General features: G+C 46.7%; 1 protein-coding gene across 4 annotated transcripts in view; it reads right to left on the bottom strand.

Annotated features, from left to right (window-relative positions):
* The window catches only part of LOC144689047 (3',5'-cyclic-AMP phosphodiesterase 4C-like), a 278,616-nt gene that overhangs the window by 149,887 nt on the left and 103,595 nt on the right, over window positions 1-25,134 (bottom strand). Inside the window, exon 1 of one of the 4 annotated variants that reach the window (XM_078556178.1) lies at window positions 21,559-22,220. The exons of 2 other annotated variants lie outside the window; for them this stretch is intronic. In XM_078556178.1, coding sequence (XP_078412304.1) covers window positions 21,559-21,872 — 314 coding nt within the window. In that variant the 5' untranslated portion in view covers window positions 21,873-22,220. Of the gene's footprint in view, window positions 1-21,558; window positions 22,221-25,134 lie in introns of those variants that run through there. One more of the 4 variants, XM_078556180.1, reaches the window with a different exon arrangement.

Raw genomic sequence — 25,134 nt, forward strand, 5'->3', positions numbered from 1 at the left:
TTTCTTCAAGGGATATCCCTTGGCCCTTAGGATCCATCCATGCACTTTGGGGGTTGGAGTGAAACTCTGAGGTAGGCTGGACTAGCGGAGGATAAAGGAGTCAAGGCAGCCACCGGGAAAGTGAACACACTGTTATGATGTGGCAGGTGATGTGTGCCAGGCGGACCAAATCCACAAGGGAAACTTGGCCACACTATCACAACGGTTTTGCAATTTGTATTTATTACAAGAAGGTTTATGCACTGAATTCAGAAGTAGTGAGTCCATTAACACCTTTAGAGATTTTAAAATTAAGTTAAAACATTTATTAACAAAAGAAAATAATTCAAATACAGACATAAGATTACAGTTACTTGATATTATAACAAATCCCCAAATTCCTAATTAACTTGACTCCTAACTACACACCCCCTTTAAGGCAACAGTCCAAAATAGATTTTAAATTTAAATATGCAATCCAGCAAAGTTACCACACACACCCACTCGACAGTGGAATTCCAACGGCTTTTTAACACAACTTTAGTAACTGGACACAGCAGATTTCTGCACAAGGGGCTGGAGGCTTTTCCTCAATGACTGCTTCACATGGTGCACCTTTCGAACTCACATGGTCAACCCCACCTCACCCCACCCGCCCCACTTTAAGGCAACCTTCCATCCTTCTTTAAATACCTTTCTTTCTCTTTAATCTGTAAATTCCATTGTTCTATGGGTCTTTGGAAATTTACTTTCCCATAATATAAAAATCTTTCATGTCAATATGGCCAAAACTTTTGGGAAAAATCAATATCATAACCTTGCCCTATTCATCCTGCCATTCGTAAAACCTTATAATTTCTTCTTTGAAAATCCAACTACTCTTCCCCTTACCTAAAAATGCAAATTTCATTCACACCTTATCTGTGGAACCCTCATCCTCGCTTGTCCATCTCCATTTCAACAGTCTGCTTTACACCTAAATTCTTTTGATAAATTCAACCTTGCAGTCTGACTTTAATTCAATTACATCAGTCACACAGACAGGACCATTCACACACACACACACCCCTAAGGCTACAATAATATTATGAAAACTATTATAGTTTTGTAACAACACACATGGAGGAAGATCTTGTTGTGGTCTCAGACCAACTGGACATTGAGGGAGTGGAAAACCTTCCTCTTGATGAATCTCACTGGCAGGTCACTGGGTACCTGGTTGGTTACATGGGTGCAATCGATGATGCCCAGTATCTGGGGAAACCCAGTGACGAAGGTGAAACCCACTGGCTTCTGTCTCTGCAGTGCTAAGTTTGTTTTTAAATGATTGTGCAGTCCAAAGAAGACATCGTTGACCAGCGAGATGCAGTCACGTGCAGCCATTTTCAAAGTTCCACCAAAGTCTGCAGCCAATCCTTAGAAGGAGCCAGAAATGAAGAAGTTCAAAGCTGCAGTGACCTTGACAGCCATTGGCAGGGCTTGGTGAGCAGTGCTGTGAGGTCTCAGGAGCAAGGTCACAGATGTCAGTGACCATCTGTCTGAAGAATCACAGTTTCTTGTGGCACTGGGTCTCAGTCATTTTCAGGTAGCTCTGTTTTCAGCGGTAGATCCTGTGTTGAGGGTATGATCTCAGTTGCCTCCTTTCCCCTTTACTCTCTCATACCCTCCTGATGCCCAGGGTTCCAGCTTCCTGTGGCGGGTAATGCCCCTTATTACCACTGGCTTCAGAATCTGAGTTGTATCCCCATTGCCTAATATAGCCTATCTTTTGGACAAGTAATTGCCCAATTGTCCATGGCAGCTTTAACCCCTGCTCTCCTGCCCCAGCAATGTCAGGTGGGTGATGAACTCATTCAATGTCTAAGCACTGAGTGTCCACTCTCCCTGCCACCTGTGAAGCACCAAGGACAGCCCCTTCCCAAGTGCCCAGTCCCTCTTTGGCCCACTGACCCTCTTGGGGGCCGCGGTGATGCCCTGGTGTAACCTTGACTGATACCCCAGTGTGAACCTGCCCCCTGTCAGCTGCTCAGAAAGTGAAAGCTTCTGAAACCCATATAACCCTTTAAGTATTCGCTCCACCCCCAACAAACTTTTAAATAAGTTTAACTGGCCTCAGTGGGGATGAGAGTGGGATTCGTCTCCTGCCCTTCATCCACCCTGGTGATTATTCCTGTCCCGGGGTTGGTGCCTTGAGACTGACATGTCATTAGCACCAGTATTTTCGAGGCCCCTCCTTCTCTGTTCCCACCTTCAGAGGGCCCCGAAAATTCAGCCCTTAATTGCCAAGCATAAAATGTGCAAGAAAAAGGAACATTTATTTTTTGAGTGAAAGGATATGGTACAGCTCAGTACTAAAGCAGTCATGAAATCCTCGAGTATTGTTGTATGATGCTGTAAGTGCCTGTGAGCCATTGTAATGTAAAGGTGCTCGGCAGAGCAAGGGTTAATGTGAGGTTGGAGAATAGCACAGCCCATGGTATGATGTATAGAGTCACATGGTAATAGACTGAAAGAAGACTTTGGAACAAGTCTGCATAGAGGTAACAGTACTATGCAAGACAGTAACCTGGGATCTGTAAGTAGTTAAAGACTAACAATAAACAGTCCATGTTTAAACATACAAGACCTTCTCATCATTGAGCCACAACAGCCGATACCATATTACAACAGCTATCACTGATTTAAAAAAGCTTTAATCTCATTCTGTATAGTGACACAGGAATAAACAAAAAAAAATTGCTTCCGATTGCACAAGGTGTCGATATTGCCGTTTGCCATTGACAATGTAAAGGAAATGTTTGGACAGCAGAAAGTCAAGGAACTGGGAAAAATACCAATGTTGCCAGTCCTGGTTCTCATTTTTTAAAAATGGCAAATGGCATTATCAACAACCTGTTATGTGGATCAGCATCAAATCCTCCTTGATCATGCTCCGGTGAAACATCTTGGGAACTTTTACTGTGTTAAAAGTGCCATACAAATATATGTTGTTATCGCTCAATTTACCCACCCACCCCCCCTCTGCCCCCATGCTTACAGGTTTTCTGCCCAACTGCTAATTATTTGCAAGCTCCTTGTCCTCTTTTACAGATCTCAGTGCCCACCCACCTGAATAATCTCTCCCTCCAGCCAAAGTCAACCCCCTTGCCTTTGCCTTGATGTCACCCTTCCACTTTCAAATGAGGGCCTAATTTTCTCCCCCATGCTCCAGAATTTACCCCGAATCTTCATAAAAATGATTTTCTTTGATTGTGGACATTGCAAGGTTGGCATTTATTGCTCATCCCTAATTGCCCCTTGAGAATGTGGTGGTGAGCTGCATTCTAGAGCCGCTGCAGTGTTGGGTGAAACTGCTCCCATAACTGCTCCTCTTTTCCTTCCTTCAAAAGCCTTTTACAAAATATAGAATCATACCATAGACAAGTCATCCATTCGGCCCATTGTGCTTGTGCTGGCTCTCTGAAAGAGCTGTTCAATTAATCTCACTCCCCGCTCTTTCCCCCATAGCCCTGAAAATGTTTCCTTTTTGGCCAGAAAAGCTGGGATTGTTCCGCTTAGAGCAGAAAGGCGAGATTTAATAGTGATGTTCAAAATGGATGGTTTTGATGGAGTAATTAAAGATAGACTGTTTCCGGTGGCAGGAGGGTCAATAGCCAGAGGACACAGACTTAAGGTAATTGGTGAGGTGAGGAGATTTTTTTTTTTTCGAGCTGCTGCAATCTGGAACGCGCTGCCCGAAAGGGCGGTGGAAGCAGATTCAATCGTAACTTTCAAAAGGAATTGGATAAATACTTGAAGGAGAAAGAAATTACAGGGCTACTGAGGTCACCTGCTGCACCTCTTCGGATGGCTAAACAAGCTGATTCTGGAGAGGCAAACTCTGCCACGAAACGCCTTGCCTGAAGGTGGTATGGGATGCTCTCTGCGGGCACCCCCTGGTTGCAGGGCTGGCGTCAGCTTTGGAGCTTCTGAAACCACATGTCGTCATGGTGGTGAACTCCTGCCCACAGCTGATGTCGCCATTTGCATCAATCGTCAGCTAGAGTTTCCCACTTGTCATGATTGGTATTGAGGGCTTTCATGTCTCTCTTGACAGCATCATTGAATCAGAGCTTTGGGCATCCTGCTGGTCCCCTGGCATGGGCTACCTCCCAGTATAGAAAACCCTTGGGGATATGACCACTTTCCATCCTGTGCACATGCCCAAGCCAGCAAAGCCTCCGTTGCTCGATTAGCACTGGCATGCTCGGCGTGTTTACCCTAAAAAGGACTGCCTCATTGATTTTGCCTTTCCTTGTGATGCCAAGAATGCATTGCCTCCCTTTAGTTGCCCCTTTTCCCCACGACATTACCGTGCACAAGGGAACAATATGAACATCAGCTGCCCAATGTCTACAATGACCTTTCAGCTCAGATTTGTTTACTGGTTGTGTTAATTAAGTTGATGTGTTCTGTGCCCTGGAATTTTCTGCATGGGGGCAAACCAGAAATTGGACCTGAAATTCTGCCCATTCAAGTAATCTTCAATTTTTCTGGAAATCTCATTAGCATATGTCCAGATATAAAGTGGGTGCAAATCATTGTAATTGGCCAGGGATGTTTCAACAAAACAGGATCATTATCAAAACTGCCTCAAGGTGTTCGACTGGAAAGAGTATAAAAGTGGGAAAGAAGGAAGACACATAAGGCTTGTATCCACTGGAGTTTAGAAGAGTAAGGGGTGAGTTGATTGAAACATATAAGACCCTGAGGGGACTTGACAGGGTGGATGTAGAAAGGATGTTTCCTCTTGTTGGAGAATCTAGAACTCAGGGTCACTGTTTCAAAAGAAGGGGCTGTTCATTTAGGGCAGAGGTGAGGAAATTTTGTTTTCTCACAGAGGGTTGTGAGATTTTGGAATTCTCTTCCTCAGAAGGTGGTTGAGTCCTTCAATATCTTTAAGGCACAGATAGATTTTTGATAAGCAAGGGGCTGAAAGCTTATCGGGATGGGCAGGAACGTGAGGTTAAAATCAGATCAGCCATGATTTTATTGAATGGTGGGGCAGGCTTGAGGGGCCGAGTGGCCGACTCCTGCTCCTAATTCATATGTTCGTATTTCCCCCAGAGTGAGACCGAGGAGTGTCTCTCAGTCATAAAGGGTTGTTAATTCATTTGTTTAAGTTGCTGCTTAGAGTATCCCTGTTCTTCCCAATCTCTCACTTCTCACAGATGGCCGATTCACGGAAGAAGGGTGGTAAGAGGGGTCACTACCTCACAAAGGAAATGAAGGAGGCCCTCTTGATGGCGATAGAGAAGAGGCTGCAAAATCTCTATGACCCCCAGCCTGTATTAGCAGAGGGGGAGAATCTGGCAAAGGAAGTGAATAGTCAGGTCGGGAAAGACTGCCCAGCAGGATGAGACAGGATACAATACGAAAGAATGGTCAACATTGGGGAGGTAAGTCACGCATCGCACGTTATTGCTCTCCATCTTTCAGATGAGAAGTTAAACTGAGGCCCTGTCTGCCCCCTCCGGTGGATGTAAAAGATCGCATAGCCACTATTTTGAATAGGAGCAAGGGAGTTCTTCCCAGTGTCCTGGGTCCAAGATTTATCCCTCCATCAACATTACAAAAATAGATTGTCTTGCCATTTTCTGTTTATTGAATCCTTGTGTGAAAAATTGGCTGCTTCTTTTCTTACATTACAACAGTGACAACACTTCAAAAGTATATAAAAACAAAATACTGCAGATGCTGGAAATCTGAAACTGAAACAAAAATAGCTGGAAAAACTCAGCAGGTCTGACAGCATCTGCGGAGAGATGTTCCTCTGTGTTCCCCTCCGCAGATGCTGTCAGACCTGCTGAGTTTTTCCAGCTATTTTTGTTTTTGCTTCAAAAGTGTATCATTGCCTGTAAAATGCTTCGCAACACCCAGTGCTTGTGCAAAGTACCGAATTAATGCAAGTTTTTATTTCCTTTTACCCAGAAAGTGGTGAGAATGTGAAACCTGCTACCACCGGGAGTGGCTGGGGTGAATAGTATAGATACGTTTAAGGGGAGGCTGGATAACACATGAGAGAGAGAGGAATAGAAGGATATGCCGAGTGGGTGAGATGAAGTATGGTGGGAGGAGACTCGTGTGGAGTATAAACACCAGCACAGATAAAATGGACTGAATGGCCCGATTCTGTGCCGCACATTGTGTAACAGCTGCAGGACTAATTGTTCTCTATTTTTGTCTTTGCAGAATTGCAGCAATGAGGAGAAGGCACTGGCGCTCTGGTGCAAAATATTCCCTAACGGGGAAGAGGGAGAAGGTGCATCACAGACCGCTGAGTCTTATCAGGACATGCCCCTCCAAGATGCGCTGACTGAACTAGAGGGTAGCATTCTTCAGTCTATCACTGAAGCCTTCCAGAATCTGACCGTTGCTAAGCCTACAGACAAAGACAAGAAGTAAAGGCCAGCTGATGAGGTCCTAATGCCTGCTTTCACCAACTCTGCAAAGGAGTGGATGAAGGTTGTTTCTAATTTTAACCCACTCTCTAAAGCCTCCTCCCCATTTTAAGCTGAAAGTTTGCATCTGCCACTGTCAATCCCACTTGTTTGCTGACTACCTGGGTTTCTACATTTGCCAAGTAAACATTCGATTTAAATTAGTAAAATCTTCTAAAAAGTTTGCTGAAGTTTCCATTAGACTAACTTGGGTGAAGGAAGGTGTTTCCAATGTATGTTAAAGATCATTAAAAGTTCATTCTTCAAAGAGAGTTTAATTTTACTGTAAAACAGCGATTGTAATGAAAACATATTTCTATGGAGTAATTAGATCTTGTGTCTATAACTTTATTGAAATGTCTAATTATTGCTTGACCTTTAACCTAAACTTAACTGTTAAATTCACAATGATTGCATTTGAAGTTTACTGATCATTTGAAGTATTAACAAAACAATCTGAAGTTAAAGGAAGCTGTGTCTGACTCTTACTGCTTGCAATAATAACTTGTATTTATATAACACCTTTAATATAGTAAAAAGTCCCAACACGCTTCACAGGAACGATTAACAAATAAAAATTAACAGAGAGGCACAAAAGAGAGATATTAGGACAGGTAACTAAAGCTCGGTCAAAGTCTTAGGAGTTTTCAGGAGCATCTTAAAAGGAGAGAGAGGCGGAGAGGTTTAGGGAGGGAATTCCAGAGCTTAGGCAGCTGAAGGCACGGCCACCAATGGTGGAGCGATTGAAATCAAGGATAAGAGGCCAGAATTGGAGGAACGCAGATATATTGGAGGGTTGTGGGCCTGGAGGAGATTACAGAGATAGGGAGAGGGAGGCCATGGAGGGATTTGAATATGAGGATAAGAGTTTTATTAATAAGATGCTGCCAGACCAGGAACCAATGTAGGTCAGTGAGCAATAGGTGATTGGAATAGGATGTGAGCATCTGAAAAGGGAAGTGATTCAAAGCAGCAAAAATGATTACCTTCACTGTCCTCTCTAAGGAGTATTGGGAGTACACCATACCCCCACCCTGCCCCCAGACCTGTCCAAGTACCCAAAGCAGCTCTTCAGCTAATGGTTCTCTCTCCCTCTCTTCAGTTTCTGGGACATGAAGTAGCTTTGTCAGCCACAACAGCAAAGGGGATGAACCTCATCACTGATTGTCCATCCTCCACTGGCCCCCTCCCCTCTCTGCGTCAGTGAGCTGTGGCATTGCAGTAACATTACCCCAAGAGGGCAGTAACCAGCTCCAGCTGCCAAGACGGCAGACAGGGTATTTGTATTACAGAATTTCTAAAGTGTCAGTATTATGGGCACATTCTCTCCTGATGGCACTGGCTCGCACTAGAGTTCAGTTTCCCACTGGGAGCCAACACCTCTCAGGTACCTCACTAAAGTAACCACTCTTCATGTGTGAATGCAAGTAACCGAAGCAGGAGTGGACCACACAGCCCCTCGAACTTGCACTGCCATTCAATATAACATTCTGCCTCAACTCTACTATTCTCCCCCGCTCCCAGGCAATGAGTATTGACAGGCTATTTGACTGTGTTGCGCACGCACACAGAACGGTCTCATCCTGTGCGACATGCACACACAGGCACCCACACAGGCGCCCACACAGGCGCCCACACAGGCGCCCACACAGACGCACGCACAGGCGCACGCACAGGCGCACGCACAGGCGCACGCACAGGCGCACGCACACACCTGCCGCTTTCCTGCTCTTCGGGTCCTTTCTGGAAAGAAACCTGCTCCTTACCCAGTCTGGCTTATATGTAACTCATATAGTTTAATCATTTTCGGAGAGGTAATACTTCATATCTCACTCCCCAACCCCCACCACTGATCAACCAATAGGTTAATCCTGTTAATGGCGGCTATAATACCCACAATAGCCTGTGACCATGAACCCGTCCTATCCATCACATGGATTTAATGGAGTTGGCACACATCAGGGCTGCATGGCACCTTGCCACTGTTTGTAGGCAATCCAGAAGAAGAAAATATCTCCTTTATTCTCCTCCAGGGTTACAGACAGGAAATTAATCTTCGTTCTGGGGAGACTCCATGATAACCAGGGAAGATCAGCATTCCCAGCAACTCTGATCAACATGGTTGACTCTTGACTGCCCCCTCATGGCCTAGTTTGATCAAAACTGCTACTAAAAAAAACAGGATTAAAACTGTACAGACTGCGGAGGTTCAAGAAGACCTACCACATCCTCAGAGATACAAGGTGTCAGTTGTGTGGCCATGGGCAGCTCTCACACCTGGAGTCAGGATGTTCAGGGTTCAAATCTCACTCCAGAGACATGAGCACAAAGTCTAGGCTGGCATTTCTCACTGCAGTACTGAGGGAGCGCTGCACTGTCAGAGGTACTGTTTTTGTAGGAGGCATTAAACTGAGGCCCAGTTGGCCCTGTCAGGCAGAGATAAAAAGATTCCAAGGCACTCCTTCCAACAAGAGCAGGGGAATTCTTCCCAGTGTCTGGGGTCAATACTGATCCTTCAACCTACACCTAAACCTTTTGACCTGACCATTTATGGCATTGCTCTTCGTGGGATCATGCTGTGCACCAATTGGCTGCTGCGTTTCCTACATTTAAAAAAATTCATTCATAGGGTATGAGCATTGCTGGCTGGGCCAGCATCTATTGCCCATCCCTGGTTGCCCTCAAGGAGGTGGTGGTGAGCTGCCTTCTTGAACCGCTGCAGTCCATGTGGTGTAGGTACACCCACAGTGCTATTAGGGAGGGAGTTCCAGGATTTTGACCCAGCGACAGTGAAGGAACGGCGATATATTTCCAAGTCAGGATGATGAATGGCTTGGAGGGGAACTTACAGTGGTGAAGTTCCCATGTGTCTGCTGCCCTTGTCCTTCTAGATGGTAGCAGTTGTCAGTTTGGAAGGTGCTGCCTAAGGAGCCTTGGTGAGTTCCTGCAGTGCATCTTGTAGATGGTACACACTGCTGCTACTGTGCGTCAGTGGTGAAGGGAGTAAACGTTTGTGGATGGGGTGCCAATCAAGCGGGCTGCTTTGTCCCGGATGGTGTCAAGTTTCTTGAGTGTTGTGGGAGCTGCACTCACCCAGGGCAAGTGGGGAGTATTCCATCACACTCCAGACTTGTGCCTTGTAGATGGTGGACAGGCCTTGGGGAGTCAGGAGGTGAGTTACTCATTGCATGATTCCTAGCCTTTGACCTGCTCTTGTAGTCAAAGTATTTTTATGGTTAGTCCAGTTCAATTTCTGGTCAATGGTAACCCCCAGGATATTGATTGTGAGGGATTCAGTGATGGCAATGCCATTGAACGTCATGGGGCGATGATTATCTGTAAGATATGATTCCGTGAGGATGACTCTGTCAGGCTGTTGCTTGACTAGTCTGTGAGACAGCTCTCCCAATTTTTGCACTAGCCCCCAGATGTTAGGACTTTGCAGGGTGGACGGGGCTGAGATTGCCGTTGTCGTTTCCAGGGCCTAGGTGGATGCCAGGTAGTCCACCCAGTTTCAAACCTCATTGACTTTCTAGTGATTTGATACAACTGAGTGGCTTGCTAGACCATTGCAGAGGGCATTTAAGAGTCAAACACAATGCTGTGGACCTGGAGTCACATATGGCCAGACCAGGTAAGGACATTAGTGAACCAGATGGGTTTTTACTACAGTCAACAATGATTTCATGGCTGTCATTAGACCTTTAGTTCCAAATTTTTATTAATTGAATTCAAATTCCACCATCTGCCATAGTGAGATTCGAACCTGGGTCCCTAGGGTCCCCTGAGTCTTAGGGTTACCAGTCCAGTGACAGCATCACGATGCACCACCTCCCCCTTACAACTGTGACTAAACTTCAAAAAAAGTAGTTCTTGGTTGTAAGGTCTTTTAGGGCGTCCTGAGGTCATGAAAGGTGCTATGTAAATGCAAGTCTTTAAAAAGGGATTTGCAATGTCAGCCTTGCCCATTTCCCAAGATTCAATTAAAAAACCTCTGTCGTCTCACGATACCTTCGCTTTGTTTTAATATGTTTAATTCAGATTACATTTCTGAGGGGTTATATATGGACGGTTTGTATCTAAATGTAAAATGAATCCTGAGTGAATTATCTAAATGCTGAACAGCATCATGTGAAATGCAACAATCAAAGTCTCTTTCCTTCCCCCACCCCCACCGCTCTCCTGGAGGCGCTGGCTCAGAATGAGGAACAGCTGACTGCTCAGGCTAACTTCAACTGTACAGAGAACAGAGGAATATTCAACAGCCTGGGGTACTTCTCTACAGAAATTCGAGGGATGACCTGAGATGAGGTCTTTAACATTACAAAGAGGTTTGTTAAAGTAGATATAGAGAAAATGTTTCCACTCGCAGGGAAAAACAGACCTTGAGGCCATCAATATAAGACAGTCACTAATAAACCCCATAGGAATTCAGGATAAATCTCTTTACCCGGAGAGTGGTGAGAACGTGGAACTCACTCCCACCGGGCAGTGGCTGAGGTGAAAAGTGTGGCTGCCTCTAAGGGGAAGCTGGATAAACACGAGGGAGAAAAGGAATAGAAGGACATGCTGACAGGGTGAGACGAAGAGGGAGAGGGAGGAGGTTCGTGTGGGGAATAAGCGTTGACCAGTTGGGCTGAATGGTTTGTTTCTGTGCTGCAAATCCTATAGAACACTATTGGACTCTATCAGACAGACCGCTGCCATGAGGGAGATCTGCTGCCACCTGGTGGCGTAGTTAGAAATGGCCTTGCCTATTCCCACAGTGAGTTCAACTTCAGAGGGGCAGAAGTACACCCTCCCCACCGATTCATGATTGCTGTGTTCACACACACACACACACACACACACACACACAACTGAAAACTTGCAGAGAAGATGTGGAGCCAAACAGTCTCTTCAGCACAGATCCAATCACATTTACACACCCCTTCCCTTTCAGCCACTGATCAAATCTAATTATGAATGTTAACACAGGGGCTGGATCTTCTGATGTCAACTTTGGCGAATGTTGGGACATCTGAAGTTATTGCACCTTGGGATCCATCAGAAGTCCTGATCTGTGAACATGCGCTGTAGCGCCGTAATTGCCCGTAAAGCTTTAACTTCCGATGGGCAGATTTGTCCTGCCTGGGACACTGTGCGAGTGCCCCCGACACTGAGCTCAGTGTCAGAGACTTGGGTTAGATGCACGAAACTGACCTGGATTTTTACTGCTTTGCTGTTTACTTTCTGCGTAAGCCAATGATCAACAGCATTAACCCAACCCATCCCCTGTGGTAAAGTGAGGCACCCTGTCCCTTTAAGAGAATGTGTGTACTGATCACGTGACAGCACTGGCGAATCACTGTACAGCGTGGGCAACTGGGAACTGTAAGTCTAGTTCTGGAGGTTTCTGAGTGAGCACATATGATTTGGTGCTCTGCCCTATGTCTCAATAAACCATCACCGTTTATTCTTACATCGGTCTCTCCCCGTTATTGACTGCAAGCAGCAACTGATGAGAACATAGGCAGGCGCGCAGTTAGAGTTCGGTTGGCCAGCAAACTCATTTACTCATGACATAAAAGTGGTAAGGATAAAGAACAAAAAAATTAATTTCAAGATGGGTAAACAAAGCATTGGAAAGAGCATCTGTATTTACCATATAAAATAGGTGACAGCCGGCAATCGGAGCAGAAAGCAGTGCTGCAGTTTAAAATTTTAAAAAGACCCGCAAAATCGTGATCGCAGAGATCCCGCCAAAAACTCGAAAAGAGTGCAAAACCCAGCAGAGAAAAGCCGACAGCTGCAGAGACAGAGTTATAAAAAAAAAAAGGTGACTGCTCTTAAAGCAGCAATGCACTTAAACTGGTAAATGCATGAAAAATGGCTATGGACTGAAAATGATACAAGACCCCAGATAAGCGACTCCACGATAAGCCAAACACCTCAATTCGTCATTACCTGGAAAGCCTATCGGAAGTGCAGCCTCCTTGCAGTTGTTCACGATGCCGCAGTTCAGGCGTGTCGATCCATTCGACCCCATTGCAGATGACTGGTCTCAGTGTGTCGAATGCCTAGCATTCCTGTTTACCGCTACCAACATCGTGGGGGAGGAGAAGAAGAGGGTGATCCTTTTGTCCTCATGTGGGAGAAAAACGTATGGGCTGATTCACAGCCTCACATCACCCAACGCCCCAAACTCGAAGACTTTTGACGAGCTAATAAAAATTGTACAGAGCCACCTGAGACCAAAGCCCTCAGTTACTATGCAGCGCTTCATGTTCAATTCAAGGAACAGACTTCCAGAGGAGACAATAGCTGACTATGTGGCCGTTTTAAAGGCATTAACTGAGCATTGTGAATTCGAAACATCCATTGGTGATATGTTGAGAGACCGGCTGATATGTGGGGTTGGAGATGATACTATCAAAGGCGTTTGCTAGCCGAAACTAGTCTAGACTTCAACAAGGCATTAGAATTAGCTACTGCAATGGAGGATGCTGTTAGAAATTCTGAAGTTATAAAAAATACACAAAATGGCGCCGTCCATCTGATTGAGCGGGACAATCTGGCAACAAAAGCGCAAAAACTTTGGAAATGGAACGACGGGAAATGCTCTCTAGCTCCAGACCATTGAAAAACAACGGTACTGCAGTGAAAACCCACAGAATGAATGAGAGAAATATATCCAGGCCTCCAGTGAGCGAACGACAACTCAAACAAGTCGAGTGCTTTTTCTGCCACCACTATAGCCACATAAGGCGGCACTGCAGAGAAAGGTTAAAACAACACGATAAAGGCAGAAGGAAAAATCATGAAATATGCCTCATGGAAGAGCCAGAAGAAATAGAATCAGGCATCCATTCGTTACTAAACCTCAAAGTGGGTAGAACCGAGCCACTCCAAGTCGTTCTTACAGTTAACGGACAACCCATTAAGATGGAAGTTGATACGGGAGTGTCGATGTCCGTCATTGGAGAGCATACATTTAGATATCTGAGTAACTTTGAAGTTAGAAGTTTCGGACACAAAGCTCAGGACATACACGGGTGAAGAAATAAACCTGAAAGGGTTATGTCGTGTCTCGGTGACATATTGAGATCAATCTGAAAGGCTGCCCTTGTTAGTGGCAGCTGGAGAAGGCCCAGTTTAATAGGCCGCAACTGGCTCGAAAAGGTTAAATTGAAATAGGCCGAAATTTTTCAAATTACAATGAAAGGCTGACAGGAATTGTTGCAAAAGTATGCTTCCATTTTCAACGACGAGTTAGGAAGGATTTGAGGGTTACAGGCCAGGATCCATGTAGACCCAAACACAGCCCCCAGATTTATAAGAACCAGGCCAGCCCCTTATGCTCTAGGGGACAAAGTTGAAACCGAACTGGAGAGACTGGAAAAATTGGGCATCCTACAACCAGTGCAATTTTATGTGTGTGTGGCACCCATCCTGCCTGTACTCAAACCAGACCAAAGTGTGTGTTTATGCGGTGACTATAAGCTAACTGTCAATAAGGTGGCCAAACTTCATAGACACCCGATACCCAAGATTGAGGAATTGTATTCGAAGTTGACAGGGGGCATCACATATTTGAAATTAGACATAAGCCATGCCTACCAGCAGGTAGAGTTGGAAATAGACTCTAGGGAATTCATCACCATTAATACCCACCGAGGATTGTATCAATACACACATTTACCTTTTGGGGTCTCCTCGGTGTGTGCTATTCTCCAAAGAATGATGGAAAACTTGCTCCAAGGGTTGCCCCATGTTATCATTTACTCGGATGATGTATTGGTCACGGGACTGACCGGCGATGAACACTTAGCAAATCTAGAAGAGGTGCTCAAACGCTTCGCACAAGTGGGGATATGTTTAAAACGAGAGAAGTGTCTGTCCCAAGCTAAGGAGGTAATTAACTTGAGCCACAAGGTTGATGCGCAGGGCCTGCATCCTGTGGATGAAAAAGTCCAGGCCATTTGCGAGGCACCTGCCATGAGAAATGCCACAGAGCTTAAGGCCTTCTTAGGCCTGGTAAACTACTACGGCCGATTCCTTCCAAACCTCTCGACTGCGCTGGCCCTATTGTTTGGCCTGCTTAAGTAGAGCTAGAAATGGAGTTGGCAAGTCCTGCACCAGGATACCTTCCTGAAAGTGAAGCGATTGTTAAGATTGTCGGCCTTGTTGGTCCACTTTGAACCCAAGAAGTAATTAATTTTAACATGTGATGCGTTCCCTTATAAAATAGGGACTGTCCTTTCACATCGGATGGTGGATGGCTCCGAACGACCCATTGGTTATGCATTTCGCACACAGTGTTGCAGAGTGATGATATTCGCAGATTGAAAAGGGGGCTTATCTATTGTGCTCGGCCTCCGGAAGTTTCATCAATATCTCCAAAGTCACCATTTCCATATTATAACCTACCACAAGCCCCTACTGGGATTATTTGGAAAAGATAAAGCGATGCCACCCATCGCATCGGCTCACATCCAGTAGGGATGGGGCACTAATCTTAGCCGCCTACAAATACACTTTTGTTCACTGTTCGGGAACTCAAATCTCACAGGCCGATGCACCAAGCCGCCTTCCCCTGCCAGCTAATAACAGGGAGGCTCCGATTCCCCAGGAACTGGTCTTGGTGCTAAATTTTCTGGATTCCTCCCCCGTTCAGACCAGACAAATCCGGGAGTGGACAAGGCGGGACCTGCTATTGTCTAACGTTTGGGAGCAGGTCTTGAATGGTGAGTCGCGTGGATCTAAACCCGAGGAGATGAAGCCCTATTCTGATCGCAAATATGAACTCTCCTGCCAGGGTGGCACATTACTCTGGGGAGCGAGGGCCCCCGAGGGGGCGAAGGCTGCTATTGGCTGAGCTACATAGCGCTTCACCCGGGCATGAGCAGAATGAAGATGCTCGCACGCAGCTATTTGAGGTGACCAGGCATGGACTCGGATATTGAAACCCTGGTCAAAAGCCATCCTCAATGCCAGCAGGTGCAAATCTCCCCCCCGCCACCCCTGAGCTCCATTGTGCCCATGGGAATGGCCAGGGCGGCCATGAATCCACTTCGGTTACATGGGACCCTTCTTGGGCTCAATGTTCCTTTTACTGATTGACTCCCACTCCAGATGGATGGACGTCTCTGAAGTCCGGTCGCCCTCGTCGGCTGCCACCATAGACTGTTTGCGGCAGAGTTTTGCAGTGCATGGGTTGCCGGGAGTTCCACAGGTTCACGACCCTTAATGGCATCACCCATACCAAAACCTCGCCCCCACCGCCCAGCATCGAACGGCATTGGCTGAGCGGGCAGTCCAAACCTTTAAATCCAGGATGGAAAAGATGGAAGGGGACTCTATCGGCAGGAGATTGTCCCGGCTCTTGTTCACAGACTGGACCACGCAACACACAACGACCGGCATTGCCCCTGCAGAACTACTAATGAAGAGACGTCTCCATTCCCGTCTGACCCTTATCCGGCCAAATTTAGCGGGGAGGGTGAAGAAAAGCCAAGAGGCGCAGAAGACCGGGTACGATGATCATGGTCGCGAAAGAATTTTCCCGGAGGGAGATACGGTCCTTGCAAAGAACTTTGGAGATGGGCCCAATTGGCCGTTAAGCGAAGTGAGTGCAGTGACTGGACCCCTCTCCTCTAACGTATTGGTAAATGGCCGAATAACTAGATGACATGTGGATCATCCCCACAAAAGAACTCCAGTCCTACAAGAAGAAACGCAGTCTTTATCTATGCTCAAGTCTGTGTCACATATAACGGGACAGGGTACCTCACTTCACCACACCACTCCAACAGGACACCTACCCACCCCCAATCACACTGCGTCACCCACCCCTCCTCCCCCACTCCTACTACCCACCCACCCACTCGCTCCACTGAAACCCTGATAGTCTTTAAGGACTCGCCCGAGCTCGGCAGTTGATGTTGTAGGAAAAGGGTGTGTCCTCTCCACCAGTGCTCCCCATGGATGTCTGCTTCGAGGGATTGCTGCTGTAGCCAGCACAGGAAGATCTAGGCCATAGTTTCCACCTGGACAACAACTCGCATTTATATGGCGCCTCTAACATCGTAAAGCACTGCAAGGCGCTTCACAACAACGTTATCAAACAAAGTTCAACACCGGGCTACTAAGGAGGTATTAAGGCAGCTGAGCAAAAGCTTGGTCAGATAGGTAGCTTTTAAGTATTGTCTTAAAGGAGGAGAGAAAGAGAGGCAGAGGGGTTTAGGGAGGGTATTCCAGAGCTTAGGGCCCAGGCAGCTGAAGGCATGGCCACCAATGGGACAGTTATTCAAATCAGGGGTGAGCAAGAGACCAGAACTGGGAGGGATGCAGAGATCTGGAAGGGTTGTGGTATGTTGGAGGGGATGCCGTGGGGAAGCGGTGTGCTGCTGGAGAATATTACAGAGATAGGGAGAGGAAGCCATGGAGGGATTTACAGAACTTTGGGGCTGTGATGCCTCCACAGTCAAATATCCTGATGTGCTGACTGGGTTCCCCAATGAGGAACAGCCACTTGATGAAGTATCGGAAGGGTTAGATGTGAGAATGAACATTTGAGCCATTTTTTCATCTCAACTGGGCTCTGCTCCAGGCATGGTTGAGGTTTTATTCTCAAAAATGGTTTAATCTAATTTATATTTTATTTACTTCAAGGCAAAACATACTTTATCCCAGCCCTGTTTTTGCCCAGCAGATTCCACTCAGTATCGTTCTCACTGCCAACTTTCCACATGGGACATGAGCCAGGTCAGGCCTGATAATCCCCACTCTCTTAAATCCTGTTAATGCTGCACTGCCTGTATCCCAGCCACTGGCTCACAGAATCCCACTCACCATCTCCCCCTGTTGCTGTGAAGGATATTAGCACCAGAGAGCTTTGACTATCTCAGTCTTATCAAATATTAGATACAGAGTAAAGCTCCCTCTACACTGTCCCCATCAAACACTCCCAGGACAGGTACAGCACGGAGTTAGATACAGAGTAAAGCTCCCTCTACACTGTCCCCATCAAACACTCCCAGGACAGGTACAGCACAGGGTTAGATACAGAGTAAAGCTCCCTCTACACTGTCCCCATCAAACACTCCCAGGACAGGTACAGCACGGGGTTAGATACAGAGTAAAGCTCCCTCTACTCTGTCCCCATCAAACACTCCCAGGGCAGGTACAGCTCGGGGTTAGATACAGAGTAAAGCTCCCTCTACACTGTCCCCATCAAACACTCCCAGGACAGGTACAGCACGGTGTTAGATACAGAGTAAAGCTCCCTCTACACTGTCCCCATCAAACACTCCCAGGACAGGTACAACACGGGGTTAGATACAGAGTAAAGTTCCCTCTACACCGTCCCCATCAAACACTCCCAGGACAGGTACAGCACGGGATTAGATACAGAGTAAAGCCCCCTCTACACTGCCCTATTAATGTGCCTCAGCCCCAATCCCAGAACCATATCCCTTGTTGCACCAGTGATATTGCTCCAATTCCCATCTCAAATGTCCTGTAAATTCTGAGTGACAGTGCAGTTTGAGCAGAATTTACACCAGTGTTATTACGAGGCTTGTGCTGACTTGGAGAGCTGGGCACAGTCTTAGAATTTATAACAGGATAATGTGCTTCATATTATTTAATTTTAATCTGCTCCCCTCTCCTGAATATGCCATCTCCTGGTGGGGTACAGGTTCCCTCCTGTACCACACACAGGCAATGAGCTTCAACATGCTCTTTGACGATGACTACTGAATAACACAGGACAAGCTTCTCCCCACTTAATATCCATACAAACCCCTCAGCAAAGTCCACTACAGGAGATTGAAAGGTTTACCTTGGGTAATAGTATCTGGGCTTTAAGTGGGTAAATAGAGTTGATGTGCAAGATGGGCCACAGTGTAATTGAATAGTAGGACAGCCTCAAGGATCTGAATGACCTCCTCCTGTTCCTATGGGTGGTCATCAGGAGCTGGAACTCATGATTTTTTGACTCAAGGCCGTGAGTCAGAGGTCCCGGGGTCAAGTCCCACTTCAGAAATTTGAGCCCACAATCCAGGCTGACACTCCCAGAGCCAGTAACGAGGGAGTGCTGCACTCTCAGAGGTGCCACCATTCAGAACGAGGCATTAAACTGAGGCTCCACCTACAATCTTGAGTGGATGTAAAAGATTCTAATGCACCGCTTCAAACAGAAACAGGGCAATTTTCCCCTGTGTCCTGGCCAACGTCTATCCCTCAACCAACAACACCAAAACAGATTATCTGGTGATCGTCACATTGCTGTTTGTGGGATCTTGCTGCCCATACGTTGACTGCCATGTTTTCCACATTGCAGCAGCAACTACACTTGTAAAGTATTTCATTGGCTGTAAAACATCGTAAGTCACTGAGCTTGTGAAAGGCACTATATAAATTCAAGTCTTTTTCTTGGTTTTGTCTCAATACATAAATTATTGCTCTCCAGAGAAACCAAGAATAACAGAAAGACAAATAGCTTCACTTGGACAGGGTTCCGCTGTCGCAATCTAAACTACCTAAAAAAAACGTATTCACAAAGATAGAAGCTAATGCTCAGACATTTACAGCTGTGTTTTAGCTCAGTGTAAACATTAGGCTTCATTGCGACAGTCGGGAATTAAACAGAACCATCTGTTTGAGAGGCTGGGAAGCACTGAGCTGATGGAAGGCAAGACTCCAAAACTATTTTTAATTTTTTTACTAAGTTTTTGCTCAACGCTGGCCAAAAAATATCCACGTTCTCCTTCTATTTATCTCCTGTCCTGTTCCAAAGGCACCAGCTTCTTCCGAGGGTAATGGGTTTCACAGGTCCTGGGCCATTCCCTGTCCTGTGCAAGGTATAACTCAGTCATCCACACTGGCAGTGTGGTAATCTCAGTTGAAGACTACACCAATTGGAGATTAAGCCCCATCACCAATTATACCAAATCCCCCTCTCCCTACAGCTGAGCTTCCCCTGGAAGGGCAGATGGCCTTGAACTTATTCTAGAGGAAGAAGGAAACGTCTTCTGCATTCATTCAAGGGATGTGGGTGTCGCTGGCTGGGCCAGCATTTATTGCCCACCCCCATTTGCCCTTGAGAAGATGGTGATGAGCCTCCGCCTTGAATGGCTTGCTACGTCAATTCAGAGGGCAGTTAACAGTCAACCCATTGCTGCGGGTCTGGCGTCTGAGGTCACATGTAGACCAGGCCAGTTTTTTAACCTGTCACTAATCTCCCTGAGACAGCATTTAGTCTCAGGGAGCAGTGCACTCTTTCATGCGCATGCGTGAAAGAGCGCACTTCGACAGTTGGGGATTCCCTGCACCCACCCCCCCCACCCCACACAGGAAGCGCACAGTGCTTCCCATCGGGCAGGCCGCTGGGTGGGCCTTAATTGGCCCGCCCACTCAAAATGGCGGCGGGTCCCATTTCGGCGATGGGGGTCGGCTGCCTGCCCGCTGCCAAGCCAGTGGGGCCCGCTGCCAAGCCAGTGGGGCCCGCTGCCAAGCCAGTGGGGCCCGCCCGCCCACCAAGGGCAAAATTCTGCCCCATGTACTTTCGGTTGTTCGTAACAGGCAGAAAATAGACCGTACTCAGCCAGCCCGTGCTCACAAAACCCAACATTGTTAGATGTAATTCTGCTATTGGACAGCACTCGCTGAACAATCCTGAGTGTGCTAATAGCTACACTAACAACCAATTTAAGATAATCAGTCAAGCTCATAATGTGGCTTATTTACACTTGCTACCCTTGTCCTTCTAGGTGGTAGTGGCTATGGGTTTGGGAGCGTTCAGCTCCATGTGCTTGTTATGGTCAAACACCAATCTCGTGATAAACAAGCTCTGGACTAGAACAGTTTAAGTTTAAACAGCAAGTGACCTGAAATCCCAGGGATCAAACTCAAGGAAAATCAATTCTCTTCAGAAGTGAAAGGGCTGACTGCTCAAAACATCTATTGCCAGCAAAGTGCAGCCATCAAAATAATTCTCTCTGGTTTTTTGAAGCAATGTTTGTGTGCTGGAAAAGGAGATGGATTTCAGTGCTGGGGTTCAAACACATGCTCATTGCAGGAGCACAGAATTGGAACAGCACCACCTCCAAAGTCACACACCATCCTGACTTGGATCTACATTGCCGTACCTTCATCATCACCGGGTCTGAATTCTGGAATCCGCTAACATTGTGGCGTTATCAGACAGAAGTGATTCAACATGAAGGAAGCTCATCACCCAGGTAAGCAGGAAAAATATCAGACAGGGTTCCTGCTCCTGATCCCTATCAGGAAACCCAGTAATAGAGGGTGTCTTATTACGTAATATATACAGTGTTTTACCCAGTAATTTATTGAGTGTTATTATATAATATAGTGTTTTACACAGTAGTCATGTGTTATTATACAATATATAACGGTGTGCCCAGTAACAGATTGTGTGTTATATAATATAGTTATATCAAGTAACGCTTGGAGTGCTATTATAATATATAGTGTTATACCCAGTAATACATGTTGTGTTATTATATTATATATACAGTATTGCAGAATCAAGCTTCCTGGTTTAAATTTCAAACAGTGTTTGGCAGTTAACTGTTAGTCACCATCAACTGGTGCATTCTTCATGGCAATGCCTCTACCAATCATAGTCCACTTGCTAACCAATCAGCACTCTCTTCTCATACAGTATAATTTGCTGTTTTCCTCTTACATTGCATTCTTGGAAATTATCCTGATGAGTGCAAGAGGAAAAGCTTCAACAAACTGTCTCTTTTTTCAGCAATACTCAAGTTCTGGACTACCAAATGACGAATAATATACAGAGCATTGTACCCAGTAACACACAATGTTATACTGTAGTGTTATACCCAGTAACAGGGTTATTATATAATATATACAGTATTATGCCCAGTTCCACCGTTATTATATCCAGTTTTATATCCAGTGTGTTATATATTTTAGAAGCACCTTGACCTGGTACTAAGTCCAATCTCCTCTCAGCCCATAGCTTGTCTTGGTGTGATGTTATAATAAAATTAAATTCTCACCTCTCCTTACACCTGGAACTGGTTGCAACTTGACCAAGTTTGGCCTGTTACCAAGTTTGCGCCCTTACCAGGTTTGCGCCACCGTGAATCGGCGCTGTAGACGGATACTCCTGTTCATCATGAGCTTGCGGAAGAGCAATGGGGAGTTTCTTGGCGAGTTCCTCGGAGAAGCTATGGGGGAGACATTGGGGGATTTTCCGGAGGCCCTGGGAGCTGAGAGTAAGCTCTTCCCGGCCTGGGATCGCCCTTCAGCCGTGCTATCTTCACACACAGGGCGAGCTTCCTCCTTCGCCAATGCCGTGCCAGTTGCCAGAGGGGAATTCAGCTCTTCTTTCTGGTCAGTCTGAGGTCTCGCTCCCCCAGCTTCACCTCCTTCCGACATTGTGTGAAACAGGGTCCACCAAACGAGGAGTCACCTCATTCGCAGATTCTCAGAGGAACATTCGGAGTTTCGGAAGAGTTTCTCAGGAAGGGAGAAAGTTCATTTTCGCCCCCACAACAATTTCTTTCTTCCCAACAACTTAAAAAAAAAGCTTCACTTGGCACAGAAACTCTGCCCAGCTGACTTGTATTCTAATGAACTTCTGTTTAAATATATATAGAGCAACGAAGCTGAAACACAGAAATATCTTCAGGGAAAGTGTGGAGCGAGGGATATCGGCAAAAGAAACTTTGTGAAAGCGGGGAGGGAGATGTTGCTCCCAGCTCTCGGTTTGATTTATAACCTTCCCCGAAATCCAAAGAGAAACCAGTGCAGAACAAAAGCAGAACCCTCAGCGGAAAAGTAGCCAGTAAACTCTCCGCGCTTCCTCCCCCTGATCCAAGGAGGGTTCGGGGAAGTTTCAAAGTCCAGAGCGACGGTTCCTTACGAGACATTCCCCCAAATGAAACGATAACCGCTTGCCCAGCTGAAAGTCAGTCCTCCTCATGACAACACAAATATACAGCCAAACAAAAAACAAGGGTTTGCAGCCCAGAAGTTGAAAAGTTCAACAAGATACAAAATTGTTTCAGTTGTAGATATGTCTGCTGCTGAGGAGACTTAGAGAAAACCCTCACCTTATATTTCACGTGCTGCTTATTCCAAATTTCAAAACTTTGCCCTTGTGCCAGCCTTGGAGAGATTTTATCCCCCCTCTCGCTCTCACTAACTCTGACCTCTTTCAGATGTTTACTTTGGGAATTTCTTTCCCCTTCCGAATCGCCCCTCTCTCAAATAGCCACCGAATATTCACATTGGGGTCACTTAAAGGGGCCCTTGCCTCCCAAAACATTTAAGAAAAAATGTTCCTGATTTTTTTTTAAATTAAAGTTCATACGAAGAGGACATTTTCATATGATAGAGCCACAATTTGTTAGGAAGGTCTGGGAAAGATTATGAGGCAAAGAAGAGAATTTTAAAATTGAGGTGTTGCTGCACCAGGAGTCAATGTAGGTCAGTGAGCACAGGGAGCGATGGGTCTCTTCGCTAGACAAGTTGCCTTGTTGCCAGAATGTTCGATCTGGAAAAGGAACGATCAGAATAAAATAGCAGACCCTGCAGTAACTTAATGCTGCAATGGTGAAGTGGGGAAGGGGTGGGGCACGGGGCAACTGTGTGAATGAATTTTAAAAATCCCAAACCTCCCCATGGCCTCGCCACTCCCCATCTCTGTAACTTTCTGCAGTCCCACGACTTTCCAAGATACCTTCACTCCTCCAATTCCGGCCTGGAGTACATTCCCAATTTTAAATCACTCCGCCAATGGCAGCCGCGCGCTCAGCTGCCCGAGTTGGCGGTCTGGAATTCCCTCCCTAAACCTCGTTGTCTCTCTCTTCTCCTTTAAGAGGCTCCTTAAAACATGCCTGCTTTTGGTCACCTGCCCTAGTGTCTCAATATGTAGCTCGGTGTTAAACTGTGGTTGCTAATGCTCCTTTGAAGTTGCCTTATAAATGCAAGTTGTTGTTGCTTGCAGTGAAAGAACAAAGGTGGGCTGGATGGCTGTCTCCATCTGAGTAACCTGGTCATCGCTCTGATCGCACGATAAACATGTTCACTACGGGCCCTTGAGTGTGGATCAAACTAACAATTCAACTCTGGGCCAGGATCCAGCCCAGTAGATTAACATTGCACTGGCTCCTTCACCCTGCTCTGTAATCCTCGACTCCTTTGTGACCCAGCCTCCACTGCTGTCTGGGAAAGAGAATTCCAAAGATTAATGACTCTCTGAGAAAAGAAATTCCTCTTCAATTTGAAGTCAGTAGTGGCTGAGCGGAGAGCACACTCGTCTCGGGGGGGGGATCACGAGGTCTTGAGTTCAAGTCCCATGCCAGAAACTTAAGCATGAACTCCGAGCTGTTATTCCCAGTGTGGTACTGAGGGGTGACTGTACTGTCAGATGTGCCATCCTTTGGATGAAGCGTGAAACCCTCTCTGCCCTCTTGGGCGGATGTAAAAGTTCTCATGTCGGTATTTCAAAGTAGAGCAGGGCAGTTCTCCTCAGTGCCGTGGACTAATTCTCTTCTTCTTAGTCCGTCCCTCTGGTCGAGGATGACTTGCTTCCACACTAAACATGAGTTCTCAGGTGACTGAAGATTCCAATGCGTGACCTACAGTCTCTGTCACAGGTGGGGCAGATGGTGGTAGGGGGAATGGATGGGTGAGGTGCCCGGGTTGCCACATGCTTCGGGTGGGTGGGGTGCCCGGGTTGTCACACGCTCCAGGTGGGTGGGGTATCCGGGTTGCCACGTGCTCCAGGTGGGTGAGGGACCCGGGTTGCCACGTGCTCCAGGTGGGTGAGGTACCCGAGTTGTCACACGCTCCAGGTGGGTGGGGTACCCGGGTTGCCACACGCTCCGGGTGGGTGGGGTGCCTGGGTTGCCACACGCTCCGGGTGGGTGGGGTGCCCGGGTTGCCACACGCTCCGGGTGGGTGGGGTGCCCGGGTTGCCACACGCTCCGGGTGGGTGGGGTGCCCGGGTTGCCACACGCTCCGGGTGGGTGGGGTGCCTGGGTTGCCACACACTCCGGGTGGGTGAAGTACCCGGGTTGCCACGTGCTCCGGGTGGGTGGGGTACCCGGGTTGCCACATGCTCCGGGTGGGTGGGGTACCTGGGTTGCTTTTCGCTCCTTTCGCTGTGTTATTTTGGCTTCAGCTAACCCTTGGCAATGAGACTCGGAGGAATTCAACTCCTTCCCGGATGCTTTCCCTCCACTTCGGGCGGTCTTGGGCCAGGGGTTCCCAGATGTTGGTGGGGATGTTGCACTTTTTCATGGAGGTTTTGAGGGTTTCCTCTGCCCTTCTGGGACTCGCTTGCCATGTGGAAGCTCCGAGTAGAACACTCGCTTCGCGAGTTTCGTGTCAGACATGCGGACGATGCGGCCGCCCAGTGGAGCTAATCGAGTGTGGTCAATGCTGCGATTTTGGGGAAGTTGGCCTGAGTGAGAACACTGATATTGGTGCGTCTGTCCTGCCAATAGATTTGCAGGAATATTTATCTCTCAACCACCATCACTAAAACAGCTTATCTGGTCTTTGATCTCAGTAATACATGTGGGATCTTGCAGTGCACAAATTTGCTGCTGTGTTTCCAAATTACAACAGTCACTTGAAAGGTACTTCATTGGTTGTGAAGCACTTTGGGATGTGAAAGGCAGTGTATAAA

This window comes from Cetorhinus maximus, chromosome 13 (assembly GCF_964194155.1).
Source record: "Cetorhinus maximus chromosome 13, sCetMax3.hap1.1, whole genome shotgun sequence".
NCBI classification, from domain to species: Eukaryota; Metazoa; Chordata; class Chondrichthyes; order Lamniformes; family Cetorhinidae; genus Cetorhinus; species Cetorhinus maximus.